General features: G+C 45.0%; 1 protein-coding gene and 1 pseudogene across 1 annotated transcript in view; one reads left to right on the top strand and one right to left on the bottom strand.

Annotated features, from left to right (window-relative positions):
• The first annotated feature begins 1,370 nt into the window (after positions 1 to 1,370).
• Positions 1,371 to 22,145, top strand: part of Gldc (glycine decarboxylase) — an 82,676-nt gene continuing 61,901 nt past the window's right edge. The window contains exons 1-3 of the mRNA XM_021151450.2: positions 1,371 to 1,824; positions 2,302 to 2,380; positions 19,080 to 19,215. Of these exons, the coding sequence (XP_021007109.1) occupies positions 1,561 to 1,824; positions 2,302 to 2,380; positions 19,080 to 19,215 (479 nt within the window). The 5' untranslated portion in view covers positions 1,371 to 1,560. The remainder of the gene's footprint in view (positions 1,825 to 2,301; positions 2,381 to 19,079; positions 19,216 to 22,145) is intronic.
• Positions 16,685 to 17,075, bottom strand: LOC110285361 (annotated as a pseudogene).

The following is a 22,145-nucleotide window of genomic DNA, read 5'->3' as shown; positions in this document are numbered from 1 at the left end:
TAGCAACTATTTGGTCTAGCAAAGACCTGCCTGCAACAGACACATTAGTCGCCCCTGAAAGTTTAGGCAACACTGTTTCTTGTGTCTTTCCCAAGACCCAGTTTCTCTTTCCCTTTAAGGTCCTAACTTAGCAACTATTTGGTCTAGCAAAGACCTGCCTGCAACAGACACATTAGTCGCCCCTGAAAGTTTAGGCAACACTGTTTCTTGTGTCTTTCCCAAGACCCAGTTTCTCTTTCCCTTTAAGGTCCTAACTTAGCAACTATTTGGTCTAGCAAAGACCTGCCTGCAAAGTTTAGGCAACACTGTTTCTTGTGTCTTTCCCAAGACCCAGTTTCTCTTTCCCTTTAACTCGACGAAGGTCATCGTTAAGGATGTGTATAAATGTCAGATAGGCGGGTCCCAGGTTTCTGTCCTTGGGGGTCAGCTTCCTGAAGATGCCTTTGCTTTCATTGCAGTATCTGTTTAGGTTTGCTCAGGAAATCAAAATATAGCCAATATACCAACAGCATACTCATGCACTCCATGTAAAGGAAGACTGAATTTCAGGAATGGGTGTATATCAAACCAGCACAGAGGAGACGAAGGAGCCAGACAAAGGAAGGAGGGAGAAGACAGGTGCTGGGCTGTAGTTCGGTGCTAGCTGGAGGATCCGGGGTTTGGTTCCCATCGCATCATATCTCAAAAAAAGTGGGGTCAGGAGGATGGCTCAGTGGTCGAGAGCACTTGCTACTCTTATGGTTGGGCTATCAGCACCCACATAAAAGCTCACAACAGCCTGTAACTCCATTGGTAGGGAATCCGATGTCCACTTCTAACTTCTGCAAGCATTCGGCATGTATGTGATACACAGACAGACATTTCCCCCAACCCACAAATCAATAAAAAATAATATTAAATCTTTATAAAAAGATTAAAGCATAAGATATTTTAGGGGCTGTGCTCTTTGTCCAGATTTCAGAACTATGAAAGAACCTTCATCTGCCCAGAGTGGCTGTCATGAGATGTGACCCTAAAGTCAGTGAGTGGAGACCAGCTAACTATTGGAGTCTTCCTTCAGTGTGAGAATCGTCTTCTGTCTCACCTTCACGAATTTCGGGCTGCCCCAACGGGCCCTACAACCCGGCCAGTGGGCCTATGAAGCATCCAGAACCCCTGTGTAAGAAGAGGGATTTGGGACCTTAAACTTCCAGCTATCAGGCAGGGGACTCCACCCTGCTGCTGAAGAGGGGAAAGAAGTGGGAGGAGGTGGGAGAAGAGGAGGAGAGAGAAAGGGAGGACCCTGCCTTGCCCCCGCCCTGCAACCCATTCCCATTGGCTAAAGGTTTCCTGGCCCCATCCTACCGCCCGCCTTCGGGCGACGCTTAAAGTGTGCGGAGCAGGTGCCTGCAGAGGCGGAGGAACTTTGCAAGAGTTAGTGCAGTTCGCTGCACCCATTCATTGCCCGCAGTGGTCGGGAAGGGGATCCAGGGACTGCTGCGGCCACTCCCGGGGCATTGGGGCCAGAGGAGGGCCGGGAAGCGCCGCTGACCCTCGTGGGCTGGGGAGGTGACGGCGTCCATGCAGCTGTGTGCCAGGGCATGGGGGCTGCGCCTGGGCCGCGGAGCCGGGGGCGGCCACCGCCTGGCTCGGGGCACCGGCTTGAGTTGGGCGCCGCGGAGCCGGGACAGCAGCGGCGGCGGTGGCGGTGGCGGGGACCGCGGCGCGGCTGGGGCCTCGCGCCTTCTGGAGCGCCTCCTGCCCAGACACGATGACTTCTCCCGGAGACACATCGGCCCCGGAGACAAAGACCGGAGGGAGATGCTGCAGGCGCTGGGGCTGGCGGTAAGGCCCTCCACCCTGCCGGGGCTCTGCCCGCTGGGCCTCCCGGCTCCCACCTTGCCTTCCTCCTCCGTCCCGGGCCCCAGCTTGAAAGAGAGCTCGCTCTTAATCTTGGTGCCTCCTCCTCTTAACTTTTCCGCTGTTCCCGCTCTTCTAAAGTGCATTTAAAAAAATCCCCAACTCCAGACGAACCCTAATTTTGCAGGAAAAGGGGGAAAACTCCCTACTTAGAGTACATTAATCCGGTCAGCTCCAGTTGCAGCTCCCGAACCCGGAGTAGCGGATTTACCATCCGGCTCCATCATTTTTTTTTCCTCCAAAAGATTTCTGCTTCCTGAAGTTTCACTTTAAAAAGAACCCTTAATTAGACGATTTAAATGAAGTTCCTACCAGCCTTTGAAGATAAACTGAAGTGGCCCTCTTAACTCAGGCTTTTTGCTCTGCTTGTCCTGTTCACTAGCTTGCGTTTTTAAATTTTAGAGCATTGATGAACTCATCGAGAAGACGGTCCCCGCCAGCATCCGCTTGAAGAGACCCTTGAAAATGGAAGACCCTATTTGTAAGTGGCCGAGAGGACTCTCTGGGGTTCCACTGCTCTGCCTTCTATAATCTCTGTCCAGCTTTGGGGTTGGATTACTCAGTACTTGACAGGCCCTACAACGCTGGGATTTTTCTTCCCCGAGAAAAAAAACCTATGTAGCCCCTTTCATGGTCTTTATCCCTGAGTTGCTGGCGAGGCACCTACAAGCTTTCCCAAAGAAGGCTTTGCAAAAGACACGTGTTGGATTAGAAGTCTCCACCTCATGCACGCCCACCGGAAGGGCTTTTTGTTCCTTTGAGCTGAGGTAGTTATCTCAGTAGATCAGGTGAGAATCCGAAAGGACAAAGGAAATCACCTGAGGTCCTGCAGCTAGAGAAGAGACTTATTTGGAAGGGGACTTAGACTTCTCAAAGTCACCAGAATTTCAAATTGTTCTGTCTCACAGCGTTTTCCCCTCTCATCCTCACCCATCTAAAGGCAGCAGTGCTTTGCAAGCCTGAATATGTGGGGTTTTTTTTTGTTGTTGTTTTGTTTTGTTTCTGAAAAGCACACAAATTCGATTTGTGCTTGGTTAAGAAATCTCAGGCTGCCGGGCGTGGTGGCGCACGCCTTTAATCCCAGCACTGGGGAGGCAGAGGCAGGCGGATTTCTGAGTTCGAGGCCAGCCTGGTCTACAAAGTGAGTTCCAGGACAGCCAGAGCTACACAGAGAAACCCTGTCTCGAAAAACCAAAAAAAAAAAAAAAAAAAAGAAATCTCAGGCTGGTTATAGGCTTCCCTTTTTAATGATTATTTTGTTTTTAAAAGATTTTCTTGCATTTATATTTGTGCACCACGTGGGCTGTTGGGTCATCTAGAACTGGAGTTCCCCACAGTTAGGGGGCATAATGTGGGTTCCGAGACCCAAACCTGGGCCCTCTGGAAGAGCAACACGTGCTCTTAGCTATTGAGCCATCTCTTCAGCCCCTCTTGGTAAAAAGTGGTTTTAATGGTCCTAATGCTGTCTTTGGGTGGGTTTTTTTTTAATGTGGCATTGACTTCTAGGAGTCAGGGAAGAATCTAGACGTTAAGGGATGGTCAGAGCTGAAGAACTCATAGAAAATTAAAAAAAATACCAAGCACCCTCACCTGGTCAGATCATAGAGATATTTCTCTAGGGCAATTGTTTTGTTTGCTTGCTTGCTTGCTGTTGCTTGTTTGGTTTGGTTTCTGTGAGAAGGAATTCTACATGCAAAGCTGTTTTTTTTTTTTTTTTAAAGATTTATTCATTATATGTAAGTACACTGTAGCTGTCTTCAGAGACTCCAGAAGAGGGCATCAGATCTCATTACGGATGGTTGTGAGCCACCATGTGGTTGCTGGGATTTGAACTCAGGACCTTCAGAAGAACAGTCAGCGCTCTTAACCACTGAGCCATCTCGCCAGCCCCTGGTTTTGTTTTAAAAGACATCCTGAGCCTATTCTGGCTGCAGCTGGGGATGCTGTACCTCATGTTTTATGAGGGCTGCTGCCCTCCTTGCTGTCAGATGCTGATGGCAAGGGGCTTGCTCACAAAGCAAACCACCTGAGACTTGGAAAGATGGCCATAAGGGATATCTATCTCCATTTCAGGACACCAACATTCTGAGCCATCAAATGTGAGAAAAAGAGGTTGGCTTACTTGTTTTTTGAAATAAGGACTTTCATGCAGCTTAGGAAAGCCTCAAACTTGTGATTCTTTGGCCCTTATTCATTGAGTAAAGTTATATTATGTGTACATCACAATGTGGAAAAACTACTTATTTTTAAGAACAGTTTTTTTCTGTGTGTGATTCTTCCTTCCTTCCTTCCTTCCTTCCTTCCTTCCTTCCTTCCTTCCTTCCTTCCTCTCTCTCTCTCTCTCATTTTTAAGATAGGGTCTCAAAGCTGGGCGTGGTGGCACACGCCTTTAATCCTAGCACTTGGGGAGGCAGAGGCAGGTGGATTTCTGAGTTCGAGGCCAGCCTGGTCTACAAAATGAGTTCCAGGACAGCCAAGGCTACACAGAGAAACCCTGTCTCGAAAAAAAAAAAAAAAAAATAGGGTCTCACTATGTGGCCCTGGCTGGCCCATCTTTGAAGACCAGCTGGGATTAAAGGAGTGCACATCCGGCCCTAGTTGTGTATTTGTCAAGGAAGCCATTGGCGAATATTTGTGCAAATAATTGCCTTCCTGAGACTTTCAAGAGCAGAATGTCTAGATTAGCTCCTTGTATTACATGCTCTAAGTAAGATGTTCTTTTAGGAGTGTTAAGGCCTGGCAAACTGATCAGTGTTCATCCTCTCTGTTTCTGTCTCTTTCTGTTTCTCTGTCTCTCTGTCTCTCTGTCTCTCTGTCTCTGTCTCTGTCTCTCTCTCTCTCTCTCCCTCTCTTAATGGGCTCTCCTTGTCCCTGTAACTGACATGGAACCACGTAGACCAGGCTTTCCCCAAAAGCAGAGATCCACCTGCCTCTGTCTCCCTCCTAAGTGTGGGATTAAAATGACTTGTCTTGTGTTTATTGATTGTTGATTTTTCTAGTAAGAGATTTATTAGCCTGTGACTCTTGGAACAGGTTCCTTAGAGTTTGAAGTCCCTTAGAGAAAATATTCTACAGTCAAAATTCTCCCTACCTCCCCCCCCCCCCCCCCCCCCCCGTTCCTGAAAAGCTCACTCACTGGGCTAAGGAGCAAGGGAGAAGAGAGGGTTAGGGATGCTGCATTTACAAGACTTGGATGTTTTACACTGCTGCGTCATGGCGGATGAATGGTCTCTGTGAGGGAAGCAGGCTGGTTCCTTGTTGCCTCCAGCAGGAGCATTTAGCAGTGGAGCAGCCTGACTCACACTTACCTTCCTGTGGGTACCGACCCTCTTCTGTAGCAGAGATGCGTTTGCTGTAGTGGCTGTAAGAACCGGGCTGCTGTTTTTACCACCCTCATTGTAATGAGTAGATACTTGGCTTAGCACTTATGCTAACTAGATAATGTTAAACATTTGTGGAGCGCCTCCTGTGGGCACTTTTGAAAAGTGCTGTTTGTGTATTATTTATTCAGTCCTCATTACAGTCCATGAACCGAGTCACTCTTTCTTCCCCCCTCAGTCATTTTAGAGATAAGGGTCTCAATTGTGTTGCCCAGGCTGGTCATGTTTATGGACTCAAATGCTTCTCTAATCTTCCCTTCCCAGATACCTGGGACTCTGGGCCCACATGACCATTGCACAGCTATTAACCCCTTTAAAAGGAAGAAACCGTAGTATGCAGAGGCTCGTTAACTTGCCAGGGTCTTAGCCCATGACCTTTGGATGGGAGCAGAATGCAAACTCAGGCCATCTGACTCCATTGCCAACCTCCACTCCCCACCCCCCACTGATGACATTGCTGTTTTCATGGTGTCCCAGGCAAAGCAGAGAACTCCTGTCTTGGCTCTTCTAAAGTACACAAGCCAGTCATCCTTTTGCAAACTGCCCCTTTGGGAACGAGACACCACAGTGAGGCTAAGTGTGGAGTTCTCAGGCCCACCACCAGATTGAAGGAAGTTGGTATGGAGGCCCAGTGCTTGCTTGGGTGAGAAATGACCCCTTCCTGACAAACCTGAAGGATGCTGATGCAGGCAGGGACCAGCAAGTAAAGGACGGAGCCTTAAGGGTTCCATCAGTCTGGAAAGAGTCTTCCTCTCCAACACTTCAGAAAGTGAAAAATAATATTATTTATTTATTTATTCACATTCCTAATGCTGCCCCCCCCATCGCCCCAGAAAAATACTTTTATCAGTCTTTCAGTAAGATATTACTCAAGAGAAACAAGCAATACCTCTCAGCTCAAAATCCCTTCAGCTTAATTCCACTCAGATGAATTTTTCTCTTCAGCCACAACCTTGCACCAAAATAATAAATTCCGATTTATTATTAATATAGATAATAAATCAGGTAAGAACTATATTTTAGTGGGATCTTTGGTTTCTCTGAATGCTCCAAGCTGTCGCAATTATTTTCTTTCTTCTATTAATGTTGTAGTTAATTTAAAAGTACTTCCGAAACCAAACTGGTGGGTTTTTAGTTGTGCTGCTCTGTTTTGCTGTGTAAAGTCATCTCAAAGGAGCCAGATTAAACTAGTCTAAACTAACCAACCAAATGCCACAGAGATTAAAGTTTACACAAACCCACACACTGCTTTTCCTGGGCATGCTTTGGGAGACAGAGGAGAGCAGCCCTCCCAAAGCTCAAACTATTCAGCTGGAGTTGAGGCGCTGAGCTGTCAGAATCAGTTCGGATGAGGCTCGTGGGAACTGAATGTTCTAAGGTGTGTCATCAGAATGCATTTTTAAATAAATGTTTAATAGAGGGCAGCGATCAAGGGGAGGGGCATTGTGCAATGCAGATGCCAGTGATAACTTTATCACCCAGCGGGGGATGTAGTCTCTAGCTGATCGGTGCACCCAGAATGAGGCTGCTATCCTTCACCAAGTCAGTACTGCCTAGAGGGCCCTCAGCCCCAAGGCTCTCAGGCATTGCTGGCTCGTCCTAATCCTTCCCAAATGAGATTAAGTCTGCCTCATTTATAACTAAGATTGTGGACTAGATAAAGACGAACCAAATGACAAAGTCAAGATTATGTATTCTGAGCTTGTGGTAGCAAGACTTAGACTTGAGTTTTGGAAAATAAAAAAAATCTTTAGAGTGTGTGTGTGTGTAAGTGTTGAGGGGGCTTTAGGTATGGTTCCAACAAGGGGCTCTTGGCTTCCAGAACAGTACAGAAGGGCTAATGAGAGGCGCTCACCCAGATGTGGTGAGGTGAGTGTGTATAAATATGGCTCCCTCTGATTGTTCCTGAGCTAGAGGTAGTATTGAAATGCTAGCACTTGAACCCACAGCCTCAGAACTGCTAGGACACCCATAAATCCCAGTCTTTATAAAATTTATTTTTAGCATTAAAATATTTTAAGGTTTCCTGGGTTTTGCCGTATTAAACCATACTGACCACTCTGTTGACAGAAATATCAAAATATTTTTTTTTTCTTGTTAACTAATTACATATGAGTAGCAGAGGCAGGAGTGTATTTGAGTGCAGGCACCCTTGGAGTTTAAAGAGGGGTGTTGGATTCCCTGGAACTAGAGATAGTGGTTGTGAGCTGCATGACCTGGGTGCCGGGAGTGTCTAAGCCATCTCTCCCAGCCCCGTCACTTTCTTAAAGGATCATGGAATCCATCTAGCATCAATAAAGATAGATCAAAAAAAAAATTTTTTTTTTTAAGTTTTATTGGCTGGTGAGATGGCTGAGAGTGTAAGGGTAGTTGAAACCAAGTCTGATCACCTCCCAGAGCCTAGAAGATGGAAGGAGAACATGAATTATACAGGTTCTGTGACATGCATGAGCGTCCACACATACACACTAAGCACACTAGACACACTTTCAATCCCAGCCCTTGGGAGGCAGAGGCAGGCAGATCTTAGTTCAAGGCCAGCCTGGTCTACAGAGAGCTAGTTCCAGGTCAGCCAAGGCTACACAGACAAACTGTCTCAAAAATAAAATAAAATAAAAATAAAGAAAAATTATATTTTGCATAAGTAAAATTCCTTAATTTTGTTTGAAGTGGACTATCTTGGAAAATCTATAGATCATTCATTGCTAGTTAGGAATTTTTGCCAAATTCAATGGTTTCTCTAATACAATAATGAGCTATAATCCCTGAAAGCTGCCACGAGGTTCAATGGGGTCTGCCTGTCTTAAGCTTTCTTTTTTCTTAGTGATTACTTGCCAAGAAGACTGTGAAGAGACGAGTGGATAAGGGCATGTGCTTGTTTTGGAGAGAAATCGAGTCTGGTTTTCAGCTCATTGTAAGCAACTTAGAACTACCTGTCGCTCCAGTTCCCAGGGTCTATCTGATATCTCCTGGTCTTTGGCTACTAGGCTTGCATGTGGTACACAGACATGTGCAGGCAAAAATACTAATACACATGCATTTTTTAAAAAAAGGATTTTAAAGATCTTTGTAGATCTCGCTTTTGTTAGAGGTTTCAGAGCAGTCTCCACACATTTCCTGGATCCCTGGCTTCACCTCCCACCAGACTGGTCGGTTTGTTACATTTAATGAATCACTTTTTCCTTTCTTCCTCCCCTCCATCTTACGCATCCCACAACGGCCTCATCCTTGTGGCTGTCTCGCTTCAGCTTCCTGCATACTAGACTTGAAGTGCATCATCATGTCTACCCGATGGATCAATACCACTTCATGCTTACTCATGGTTCATAGCTAACTCAGGAAATAGCATCATTTCTTATGCAGTAGTGGGTAATGATGTGGTACGTTCTAAGAGTTTGGAAATGTAGAATGACCTGTATGGATCACTGTATTAGAATAGTTCACTGCCTCAAAAAAAAAAAAAAAACAAAAAACAAAACTGCTGCATCTCCCCCAATTTGTACATATTCCCTGCATAATATTAACTTATGGTGAACTTTTAATATCATCAAAAGTATTCAATACTATCAAAATCACTTACGCAGCATTGTAGATACAGTGTTACACTTGGAGATCACTGAGATGGGAAGGGCCCTTTGTCCCTACGTGAAATTCCCTGAACTAGTTAGCTTTTCAGGTTTTGACTTGGTGTTTCCTGTGGCCTTTGTTAGCAGTCGTTGTTTGAGTTTGTAGTTTCCAGATCTGCTCCCATAGTTTGCTCTGTCAGCTTTCCATCCTCGTTTACTGAGAGGCTTGTTAAACTTTCTTGGACTTTGGTATACAAAACCACGCTGACCACACTGTTGACAGAAATGCCAAAATATAATGTTTTTCTTTTAAAATAATCCCATGTGAGTGTAGCAGGGGCAGGAGTGCATTTGAGTGCAGGTGCCTGTGGAGTGTAAAGAGGGGTGTTGAAATGTGGAAGGTGCCACACGGGCACTGTATACATTAGAGTCAAGTGGTAATAACAGCAAGATAAATACTGATTATTCTGCAAATAGGATGGAAACAGATTATGGCGTCGGCAGAGGTGAAAGTGTCAAAACACATGGCTCTTTGAGGACTGATGGATGAACTGTAAACGGACAATTTCGTTGTTGAGGAGTAAGGAAAATCCTGAGGATTCAGAGCCCAAAAGTTTGCACGGCGTAATTTAAATGTGAGAGAGTTCAGTTCTGACTGGAAGCCGAGACCATGTAAATGCACAAGATAGAGGCAGGGGATGACAGGCGCCCTCAGACGGCTGCAGTTCTCATCCTGGTAGAATGGAACGGAGTTAGGAAGACTGAACACAGAGACAGTGAGATGGCAGTGCAAATCCAGGAAAGGTAAGAGTCGAAAAGTGTAGAGTGCTCCAGAGCTGCGCAGTGACTTCATGGGAACGAGGGACTTCCCCGGTGGGCTGCAGAGAAGAAAGACAGAGCCAGAATGTGGGAAAGATGACCACGTGGAGGGGAATAGTCGGGTAGAGTCGCCAGAGCCAGGAAGACAATTTCCCTCAAGCGCTGTGGTCCCTGTATTGAATTTTGGACCTCTCTTGGGTCCAAGAAGGAAAACTGTCCGCAGAATCAAGAGCGCCCCCTAGAGTGGTAGGAGTTTGGGCGCTGCTTGCCCGGTATTCATGGTAAGCAGGAAGAGTGAGACTAAATTAGGCATAAGCGAAGTTTGAAAGGAGTCAGCGTGTCTACGTAGGTGGTAAAAATGGAGGTCACCCCTCAGAGCCTGCTGAGGTTGAATGACATTGATTCTGTCAGGCATCATTTATGATCTAGGAGCAAGAACGAGAAATGAGGTCGCTAAGTTCTGCTACGGCTAAGGATTGGAACTATCAAGTGCCAACGACTTCAAGGTCTGCCAGTCAGCTCAGGTCACTGGGTTTGGAAAGAGATGGAAAGGCTCATCCACCTTGTACCTAGAGGTTCAACGACCAACTTCATGGAACAGGGAGCAAGGACAGGGGCAGTGCACAGATTCTGAAGGCAGAGGCTCTGGGGCAAGTAAGATCACAAGATTATAAAAACCACTGTTCTCCGTGTCTTCTGACTTCTGCATGTCTTTGCTAAACTGCCTGCCCAGGAGCTGTGTGCCTTGTTGTATAGTGGATAAAGACTTAGATCTCTTGGTAAGATTTATTTATAAGTTATGACCAGACATGATGGCTCATGCCTTCGATCCCAGTACTTGGAAGGCAGAGGCAGGTAGAGCATAGTAAGGTGAGGCTAGCCTGGTCTTCCAGGACAGCCAGAGTTGCATAGTGAGATCCTGCCTCAAAGCCGAAACTAAAACTAAAACAAAACATTTATTGTTAATTTATGTGTATGTGTACCTGTGGGTGCCCCCTTGGAGGCCAGAAGATTTCCTGGAACTTGAGCGTGGCTAATGGGAATTGAACACTGGTCCTTTGCAAGAGTAGCAGGTGCTTCTAACCACTGAACCATCCTTCTCACCCCATAAATCTCATTTTCTCTGCTCAGGCCTGTTTTGCTTATTAGTCCCAGGATATTTTTTTATAGTATAAACAGAGAGCTTAAGTATAGATTCTCAATGCTGATTACCAAACTCTGAAAAGATGAAATCTCTGAATCTAAAATTACTATAGGCACTGATAGGACTTTTCCAATAGTCTCAAGTTTCCACTTATACATGTTTTCTCGAAACTTTTGCCCATAGGAATATAGTTGAACCACTTAGGAAAACAAATTTTGTAGTAATCTACTATGGACTGTGACGGGTTATCAGTCATTCGGAGCTACCTGTATGTGAGACCTCAGGTGATCTTCATTGTAACACAACTCTCTTAATCCACCATAGTCCTGTCTGCAAAAAGACTACAATTCATTACTTGGTGAGATTATAAATTATAAAACCACAGATCTCTCCATAGACCGTTCCTTTGATCTATGAAAAGTTGTCATCTGTCTTTCCCTTAGGCAGGGCTGGCTGTTTGAGTTAAGGTCTTGGAACATACAATTCCCTTGTTCCCTTGCTCTGCAGGGCATAGCAGCATGCCCTGAGCAGAAAAAAAGGAAAAACAAACTCCGCAGACTTTCATTTCAGCCTAACCATCTGGCCTGAATAGGAATACATAGGTCATCTGGTGTCCTAGATAAATATTATGAGTTGCAGTGTTTCTCTATGTTGTTTTTTTTTTTTTAAAGTAAAATGGAGAGGACATGATGAGGCCTCCCCCAGAAAGGAGAGATCTGGGTTTGGGGAACAAAATAACTGATAGGACATTCCTCAAGCTTCTCTCTACCACTGTGGCTGCTGTTCTGTTGATCTTGAAGCTGTGCGTCTTTCAGTTGAGCAGGGTCCACTGCAGAGGACTCTGTCCTGTGAAGGAAGGAGCCATCAGGACGCAGAGGAGACATGTCTCAACTCCTTTAGGTGGTGACGGTGATTTGAGGCGTTATGGTGGCTTGCTAATTGGAATCTGGTCTGACCAGATCAGGAGAAGGGGAGGAAGTTGGGAATAAGGTAAAGGGAAGTCAGACCTATGTGTTGCTCCCATTGCCTTGGTCATAGAGTAACTGTGAATTTTATTTTAATTGTCAACTTGACTCTGTCTAGAATCACCCGGGAAAGAACTGTCCAAGGGGAAGGGATAGGATGTCTCAGGGCAGAGATCATCTTGATGACGTTAACTGTATTTAAGTTGAAAGGTCAACCAATGATTGGCACCTGGGCATTGATTAAGTCCTGTACCATTGAAGATTGGAGTGCTGGCATGCTGCAGTCATTGAATTGCTCTCTGTTCTTGACTGTTGATGATGTAAGGAGATTGACTGCTCCAAGTCCCTGCTTCCTTGACTTCCCTGCAGTGACTGGGGGCTGGAATTGTGGGCCAGATGTACTCATCTCCCTAAAGCTACATTTACAATTCAGGATATTTTTTTTTTCTTACCAGTGTATCAAGAAATGGGACTAAGACAGTGATTCATTGCCAGTAGCTAAGGGCCTCCCATCAGTTTCCCCTCCACAGTGGACAGAGGAGTCTGGTTTGGTTTGGTTTCCTTTAATGAAAATAAGTCTATGATTGAACAGAAGTTGATCCCAAAATCCCCCATTATCCAGGGAGGAAATTTGACACCATCAGGTACCTGGGCTAGTGAATGGATACCAGGAGATTATGGGTAAGATTAAAAAAAAAAAAAAAGACAGAAAGAAAAAGAAAGAAAAAAGGTGTTGTAAATGACTAGGTGATGTGAAAAAACGGCTAAGTTTTGAAGCAGAATTTGAATCTTCATTCTGACTTTTACTCAGAAAATCATAACATAAACTATCTCTGATAAAACACCAATCATGGTTGACACCTGCCACCCCTACCTCCACCCCCACCCCCAGCTCTGGAGCCAGGGATATGCATGCTGGCAAGAAGAATCTGCCAAGACAATTTCCACCCTTGCAATCTGTCCCCAGCTTTTCCCTTCAGCCTCTGGCAAAGAAAGACCTTTCTCCAATTGGTGACATCGGCTGGGCAAACTCAAGTATGAGCGTGTCGGTTCTCAGGCCTGGTGACTTGCTTGGAGACTTTCTTAGTGCCTTGCCAAGAGTAGGAGGGTGGCAATTCGGGGGAAGGCTGTGACACTGCTTACTGTCTGCTCTGTGCAGATGCTGCTGGTCTCATTCAGAGAGCACCATGCCCATTTACCTCCCAACTGCATCCTGGGAATGGTGTTGTCATTTAATTGTTATCCTAAGTAATCTAAGTGCATTGTCCAAAACTCAGACGCACAAGATTTTCAAGAGAAAGTTAGACTCAGCTCTTCTTCTAACCTCAGCTTTCTGTGAATCATCTCAGATGTTCTATGTGCAAGCAAGTGCATGTTTAGTTTTCATTGCTATTACATTTATCTATTTATTTTGTGTATATATGAGAATGAATATGGAGGCTAGTGGGTTTTTTCCTTCCATGGGGGTCTCAGGGATTGAACTCAAGCAGGCTGGGCAGCAAGCACCTTTGCTGACTCAGCCATTTTACCAGCCCAGTTTTGTTTCCTTGAGACTGGCTAGTTCAGGTTGGCCTTGAAAACAGGGCAGGGCAATCTTCCTGTCTCAGCTTAAGTGCTAGGATTATATATAGGCAGGTACTACCACATCCATCTTGTATTTGTTCTTTAAAAATACAGATGAAACATTTAGGGTGTAGCTCAGGGGTAGAATGCTTGCTTAGCATATACAAGGACATTGACTCCTGATACCACAGAAAGAAAGAAAGAAAGAAAGAAAGAAAGAAAGAAAGAAAGAAAGAAAGAAAGGAAGGAAGGAAGGAAGGAAGGAAGGATGGATTAGGGGGTTACAGTGAATCACGAATGCATATTCCTATATAATTAAAGACCAAAACAAAGGGGTTTGTCATAGGTTACAGATGGAGAGCATGTTTTCAAGTAGGCATGTGCTTTGGTGCAATATACATCTTAACTCAGGTATCCTGACTTCATTTCTGGGGATTTCTTGTACAGATTCATTCATCTGAGAAATCTTAATAGCCACAGCAATGTGTCAGGTGTTTAAGAACTACACTGTGTTATAAAACATTTGTTTGAACTAGGTGTGTTGGCATATCTTTAATCCCAGCACCTGAAGGTGCTGAATTTGAGGCTAGCCTGGTCTATACAGCAAGAGTTCCAGGTCAGCTAGAGCTCCATAGTTGAAACCCTGTCTCAATGAAAAGATTTATTTGGCGCAGGGTTCTGGGTATTTCAGGCACACATGGAAAGGAAGCTGCTCTTAGAAAGTCTTTGTCCTGTGGCGTTACATAAGGAGGAAGGAGGTGTGCTCAGTGAATTCTAAGAAGATGAGATACGGTTCCCTCCCCTCCTGGCGACTCAGAAGAAGCAGAGCCCAGAGGGCACTGAACTCTGTTCTCTGTCCTTTAGGACCAGGCCATTATGTAATGCTCTGAGGCAAGGGAATAAACAGGTCAGAAGCAGGTGTTTGTCCCACAAGGAAAGAACTCGCTGCTCAGACGTGAGCAAGATTGCCTAAGCTGCTGCACGGTTGGAAGTACACAGCTGGCCATGCGGTGTCCAGCGGCCCTGCAGGGCTGAAGGCATCTAATAAAAACACAACAGCTTGTCTCCAACTGGTCCTTTCTGGTTTTGTGAGAACAGAATCTCACCGTGCAGCTCAAGCTGGCCTCTGACTCAACTATGTATCCCAAATTATCCTCGCACTCATGGTAATCCTTCTGTCTCAGTCTCCCAAGGGTTAGCAGTAAGGCGTGAAGCACTGTGCCTGGCCTCCTCACGGTTTTGAATTGATGTCTCTCCTCCCTGGTCTTTGTTTCTTTCTCCGTTATTTAATTATACTTTCCAAGGCAGATGGGAGGTGACACATGGGCACTGTGTTCTTCTGATGGAAATTTTACTTGGATTTGATTATGGTTCCGATTAAAGACTTGGCAGCCTGGTTCTTCTCAGCTCCATTTCAACCAGCCTGGCCTCAGCATACATCATTGACTATGAACCTATGAACTTTGCCCTTTTCTCTCCTTTCCTATCCTTCCAATGCTATGTGGACACGTCAAGATGGCGGCTAATCCTGGGATTCTAAGTACCCTGGGTTGCCCCTTCTGCACTGAAGCGACTTTTTTTCTGAATGGATATGAGACATAAGAACAGCGAGAAGACACCTGAAACTGTGTACACACCAAACTCTGTGTTTGGAGAACAGCTTTTCTTCTGTGTGAGCGAGGAAGCCTGAGGTCTTAGATTTTATCATAGCAGTGTCCCAGCTTCTAGTTGGGGGAGTTCAGGCATGCTAAGCAGCGGCTGAGAGAGTGGGAACGGCCCCTCACAGCATTCACACTTTAGGAAGCGTGACCAAGAACTTGCTGTCTTAGTTTTGTTTCCAGATACTGTGATAACTCTGACAAAATGACTTGAAGGGAGAGGGCTTTGCCCAGGTCTTTGCTAAATGTGTCAAATCCTAACTCACACCTGGGGGACACCAGGCAGAATCACTTGGCCAGCGTCTTGTGTGTGAGTGCAGGTGCATGCATGCCCTGGCACGTGTGTGACAGTCAAGGACACCTTTCACAAATCAGTTCTCTCCTTCCACCATGGGTTCTGGGGATCAAACTCAGGTCGTCAGGCTTGTGTGAGAAGCATGTTTGCTCGCTTGTCAGCTTGATCCTGGTTACTTTTAACCAAGCCAATTATTAACATTATATTATTTTTGCCAGACATGGAACCGATTAGGATTGAATTGGTTATCTAGTTAGGATTAAAATGGTTATCTAGTTAGGATTGAGTTGGTTATCTAGTTAGGATTGAGTTGGTTATCTAGTTAGGATTGAGTTGGTTATCTAGTTAGGATTAAAATGGTTATCTAGTTAGGATTGAGTTGGTTATCTAGTCAGGATTGAATTGGTTATCTCGGTTCAGCCATTTGTGGAACATGAGTTCAAGAATCTCCTGCCTCCCCAGCATTGGACTGGGAGGATGAATGGGCAGTGCTCAGGCCTTTCTTCTTCTTACTTATTTGTCTTGACATAGATCTTCTATGTAGGCTTGGTTATCCTGGAACTTACTCCATAAACCAGGCTGGCCTCCTGCCTCTGCCCCCAGGGTGCTGGAATTAAAGTTATAACCCCTTATGCTAGAGATAGGGCAGACTTTGGGCTGAATAATTAATTAACTGTGGCATTTGTCCAAGTCACCTTGAGGTGGTGTGTGGCAGAGCATCTTACCTCTGCATTGATTGGATTTTTCTTGGTTTTGGGTTTCTTTTCTTTTGATACAGAGTCTCACTGTGCAGACTAGGTTCGCTTCCGACTCGGATGCTTTGCCTTAGCCTCCCCAGATGTGTGCTACTATGTCTGGCTTTTTTTTTTTTTTAATACTTTCAGAAACATAGCAACTATAGATAGTGCCAGTAGATGAACCCCTCCCTTTAAACCACCTGGGCTGGTTTCTTCGGGTAGTCTCTAGAAAGTGTCTGAGCAGTCTCTCTAGAAAGTGTCTGAGCAGTCTCTCTAGAAAGTGTCTGAGCAGATGCCTGTATTGGTCAGCTAAGGTTGCTGAGATGTGCTACTGCAATCTAGACGGCTCAAACAAAAGGCATTTTTCCACCTCGGCTGAGTTCAAACTCAAAGGTGCTGACATGTGGGTTCCATCTTGGAGCTCTATCCCTCTCTGCCTTCTGGTCATTGCTGGCATCCCGTGTCTTGTAGGCACATCACTATGGTCTACACATGCATTACATGGTGCTCTCGTTGAGTGAAGGTCAAATGTGCCCAAATTCCCATGTTCTTGTAAAATCACATTATTAGATGAAAATGATCGAGTATGACCTTGGTTTTTTGTTTTTTGTTTTTGTTTTTTTTTGGCAGTTCTGCAACTTTATTTGACATGAGCAGGTTAGTTCTCATTTATATTGACCGTCTGTAGATTTTTGAATGTGGTAACAGGCGCGTAAGTTCCCAGCGTGTAGAGCTTCTTTGGGGAATCCTCATCCTCATTACGTTTTCTGGACAAGCGTACTCGGCTGCGATATGGAACGTTCCTTATTCCCTTGGCCCCAGACGGCTTTATTAAGCAAGGTGTCAATGCACACGTCTGGTGTCCCCATTTCCTTCATGGCAAATTTCTTGAGTGCCCGAGGAGCACGCTTCTGGAAGCCCACTCCATGGATGCGCTTGTGAATGGTGATGGTGTATTCTCGGGTCACCACCTCGTTGATGGCAGAACAGCCCTTCTTCTCGCCACCCTTCTTTGCGGGAGCCATTCTGCCCGGCCCAAGTAGGAAAGGAAGGGCGCCATGACCTTGTTTTAATTTGAGTATTTATATCTATCTGTGAAGTCTCAATATCCAATCAATGTCACATGTAAAGATACCAAGGATTCTGATTGCAAATGTATTGTTTTAGGAGACACAATTCATTTGACAGTACTCCTTTTAACCATGTCCCTCCTGGACTCTGGTGTTAACTGGTGACCACAATCTCCTCTCCTCTCCTCTCCTCTCCTCTCCTCTCCTCTCCTTATATAGAACAATCTCTCCATAATACAGAGTCATATTCTCTCACTAGAAAATATAGCATCTAAGAAGTAAGCTCTTAATTGGACCAGCAAATCCTGTCAGACTGTTCTCATTTGAGAGCTGGACCTTTGTCCAGATGGCGCAATGTGGAGCAGGGACCTGTCCATCTTGCACAGGATCTTAATTGAAGCTTGGCTGGCCTGCCAGGCACTGCTAATTAATCTCCCCTCCTGCTGGGCTTTTGAATGACTTGTTCCTAAGATGATTTGGGAGGTGATTGGATTGCCTGCATTCAAGAATTTCCTAATTCCTTCCTAACTAGGTCCCTTTATGGGAACACTAGTCGAGAGCTCATGTGAGTCTTTTTATTAGAATTGTTACTTGATGTTGTTGGATACTAGGGCTTTTTGTTTTGTTTTTTAATAGCTCTTCAGATGACAAGGAAAATAACCAGTTCAGTAGAAAAATTATAAACAAAATTTAAGCTATGTATTATATAAGGCTTTACCTGTCTGTCTCTAGAGATTGAAAAGACAACTGAAAGAAGGAACAAGAGGAGTGACCCAGTACTTAGGAGCACTTACCACCTTTATTTATTTATTTATTTATTTATTTAGTTAGTTAGTTAGTTAGTTAGTTAGTGTATGTGAGTACACTATCTTCAGACACACCAGAACAAGGCATGAGGTCCCATTTCAGATGGTTGTGAGCTACCATGTGGTTGCTGGGAATTGAACTTAGGACCTCTGGAAGAGCAGTCAGTGCTCTTAACCACTGAGCCATTTCTCCAGCCCCATTTACTGCTCTTGCAGAGGACCTAAAGTTTCCTTCCTAGCACCCACAACAGGGCAGCTCACAACTGCCTGCAGCTCCAGTGTCAAAGAGCTACTTCTGACTTTTGTGTATAAAGCATACCTTTACACACACACACACACACACACACACACACACACACACAAATAAATTTATAAAAGACCATAATACTACTGTGAGAAAATACTTTATTTAGAGGAAATAAAACATAAATTTAAAAGATACAGAAAAACATAGAATTAGGTGACTGCTAAAGAGTTGATTGAAACAAGAGGCTGAGCGCGATGGTGTATACCTTTAATCCCAGCACTAGGGAGGTAGGTGGATGGTCTATATACTGAGTTCCAAGCCAGTGGAGGTTACAGAGTGAGATGTTGTCTCAGGGAGTCAGAGAACTGAGTGGAGGAGGGAGTAAGGGGGGAAAGGGAAGAGAGAATGAAGAAGAGCGAAGAGTCCTGAGCATCTGGGAATGGGTCCGTGTGTAAAGTACTTGTAACAGAAGCATGCGGACCTGTGTTTGATCCCCTAGCACCTACATAAAAGCTAAGCATGACCGAGCATGCCCCAGAGGTTGAGACATGTAGAACCCTGGGGCTTTCTGCCCAGGAAGCCTAGCTATCAATGAGCTCTGGGTTCAGTAAGAGACCCCTTTCTCAAAAGGAAGCTGGAGTGTGATCAGGGAAAGTGTCAGTCGCTGGCTTCTGTGCGCCTCCATAGGTATGTGCACACATGAATGTGCACACACTACCCAGATGGGAAAACGATGAGGGACTAATACTGAGGAGTCTGCGGGCCCTTCTACCAGGTTTTCATATGCAGTGTTATTTAGTCATGGTTGGATGGATGATGGTATTTTTCCATATATTTGTTCTCCGGATACAAACACTCTTAGCCCATAAGCGGAGCTCCCTGCCGGAGCATTTTCTCTGGTAACCTGTTTCTTTTCCCCCCCACAATCAGGTGAGAATGAAATCCTCGAGACTCTGCATGCCATTGCAAGCAAGAACCAGATCTGGAGGTCGTATATTGGCATGGGCTATTACAACTGCTCGGTGCCCCAGACCATTTTACGGAACTTACTGGAGAATTCTGGATGGTAATGTATTTATCTCCTTGCTAGAGAACAGGGATACTAGATCTGTGGTCTCTGTATCCCATGGCTTACACACTGACACCTGCCCCCTGCTGCCCTCGAAACTTCAGATCAGGAATCCATCCATCTGGCTTATGATTGGGAAATTTCTTCCAGGGTGTTGAAATAGATTTTTTTCCCCTTCCATTTGCATAAAGTCCAGATCTGGTCATCTCTTCCTGAATCAACCTGAATCTCTATGCTGTTTTTGGACAAGGCTTCACTCCTCTTTGGTGAGACCCTGGGGCATTTTAGGCTGTGTCCGAACTTAGTGGATATTGCATCTCAGACTTTTTTCTGTTGCCAGGGTTTTACAAGTGTCAGTATTCATGTCTCACTTAGCCCCACATTTCTTGGTCCAAAGCTGATAGAAGTGAAGTCATGGGGTCAGAAGAGTGAAGACTGTAACATCAGCTTTAGTGCTGCCATTTTACCGAGAATGGGAACATGTGTGTTGTGGACAGGCCTGTGCTTTGCATGGCCAGCTTCTTGTTCCCATCACCCCTTGTGTCAGACAATTCTTTCCTGCTCCTGGAGGCGGGGGTGGGGGTGGGGGAGCGTGGGGGCGGGGTTAATGTGTGTTAGAGGACAACTTTCAGGAGTCAACTCTCTTCTGCCATGGGGTCTGGGGAACTCAGGTTGTCAGGTTGTCTCAAGCCATTTTCCCCCTGAAGGATCATCCTGCTGGTCTTGACAGGAACCAGATCTGTTGACACGTCCATGTCTGCTCTCTACCCGTGTGGAGATTCTCACAGCTATATACTTTAGCTCCTTTAAATAAGAGAACAGGAAAGCAGGCCCATCAACACAGAGAGTGTTTTAGTTTTTCAGTGGATGAATGTGCTTGCCAATGTGTTTGATTAGCTGAGGGCTTGTTTATTTTCCACTGTGGCTCTGGTAAAAGTTTGCATGGTAAACTCTAAGGTTGATTTCAAAAGCAAATAGCCTTTATCCCCACACCACCTTTTTTTTTTTTTTTAAAAGAGCCTGTTGATGCCCTTGAATTGGGCTACAGCTTTCTCTGCCTGGGCTCTGGCCTCTGGCCTTTGCTCTTAGTGACCATACAGGATGTCTGCCATATTTCTCTCTGGCTGTGAGCGAGTATGCTAATTAATTTGGGGGCAGCCAGTGTTTTGAGAGGGAGACAATACTCTTGTTTTTCAGCCTCTGGCTTTGGGTGCATTTTAAATATTGTTGCTTTGCATTATTATCCAAAAGCTGGTCTGAACCCCAGAGCGATACTGCATCCAGCTCATGCTGATAGGGAGGGCTGTGAACACGTGGGTGGTACACTTCACATTATACTTCTGAATGGTTTCCATAGCGATGGAGCCAACAAATTCCGGTGACGTGAGGTGAAAATAAATGGGTCACATAGACTCGAAAGAATACAAACATTTGGGCTTCTAAAAGAAGCTGTGCACTGGATCAAGAACTTGTCTCATGGGGTCCACTGTCCCAAAGCATCCATTGCTGAGAACGTCAGTAGCTAATGTCAACACTGGCATTTGCCTTGTGGCATTTGCCTTGTGGCTTCCTGGTGTTTGTAATCTTGGCAGTAAGATATTAAAATGAGCTTTTTATAAGTTTTATGATCCCTTCTGAAAGCCCCCTACTTTTTCTCTGATTCTAAAACAAAATCATAACTCAAATAATAGAGGAAAGTAGTTATTTAAGACTAAGCGCCAATGTCGTGTTGACTATATTACCACATAACCCACTGCAGAACTATAAGCCTTTTCAGATATGTGGATACTTTTAAAATACATGTTAGAGGACATCTAGAAAAAGAATGCATTAGAATTAATGTCAATTAAGACACACCCGTGGATCACACATCTTTCCCTGATACTGAACTCATGTGCTCACACCACTGAGGAACATCTGCAGTGTCTCGGACAAATGGTTTTAAACACCTTTCCTCCCCGACTGAGGCAAACTTCTGTATGTATGACATCAGCCCTTTCATGGCAACTTTGAAAACCTTTTAAAAAATAGTTTTTAAAAAAAATGTTTTAATTGTATGTGTATGGGTCTTTGCCCGCCCGTATGTACCTCTTTGCTCCACATACATGTCTGGTGCCCAGAGAAGCCAGGAAAGGACTTAAAATCTCCCTGGAACTGGAGTTACAGATGGTTGTGACCACCAGATGGATGTGGGGAATTGAACCCGGGTCCTCTGGAAAAGCAGCGGTGCTCTCAACTGCTGAGCAGTCTCTCCAGCCACTCTTTGATAGCTTTTTTTTTCACCTTACTCTTCTTTGGAGATAGGCTCTCACTATAATTTCCCTGGCTGGCCTGGAATTGCTTTGTAGACCAAGCTGATCCATCTACCCCTGTCTCCCGAGTGTTGGGATTAAATGAACGCCACCGTGCCTGACAAGGCAGCAGTTTTTAACCAAGAAATAGGGTTGTTCTTTACTTCCTTTCACAGGCCATTGCTAAGAAGAGCATTTGGGCCTGTTATATTTCTCCAGGGTTTAAAAGAAAAAAATTTAAAAACCTGAAATAAAAACTATTTTAAAAACTTGAAATAAAAGAAGTTACTTTCAAAGCAGTGGTGGTTACATTAACTCAACCTTGGAAGGGGGCGAATGACAGGAATAAGACCCCACTGGCTGAGGTCACAGGGTCATCGCAACTCAGACTGAGCAACTGTGGTCAGGAAATTTAATGTTTTTTCTCATAGGTAGTAGGAAGCCGCAGTGATCTTTTGTTCGTTGTATTCCTTGTGTATACACGTGTTTATGGGTATGAGTGTGCTGTGGTGCATATGCAGAGCTCAGAGGACACCCGTGTAGATTCTGGGGATCGAACTTGGGTCTTTGGGCTTGATGGCAACTGCCTCTACCCAGTGAGCTCTCTTGCCAGCCTTATCAGAGAATGGGGGGGGG

Source organism: Mus caroli, chromosome 19 (genome assembly GCF_900094665.2).
Source record: "Mus caroli chromosome 19, CAROLI_EIJ_v1.1, whole genome shotgun sequence".
Classification (NCBI taxonomy): Eukaryota; Metazoa; Chordata; class Mammalia; order Rodentia; family Muridae; genus Mus; species Mus caroli.
The sequence above is the reverse complement of the archived record's forward strand: the minus strand, read 5'-3'. Positions and strand labels throughout refer to the sequence as shown.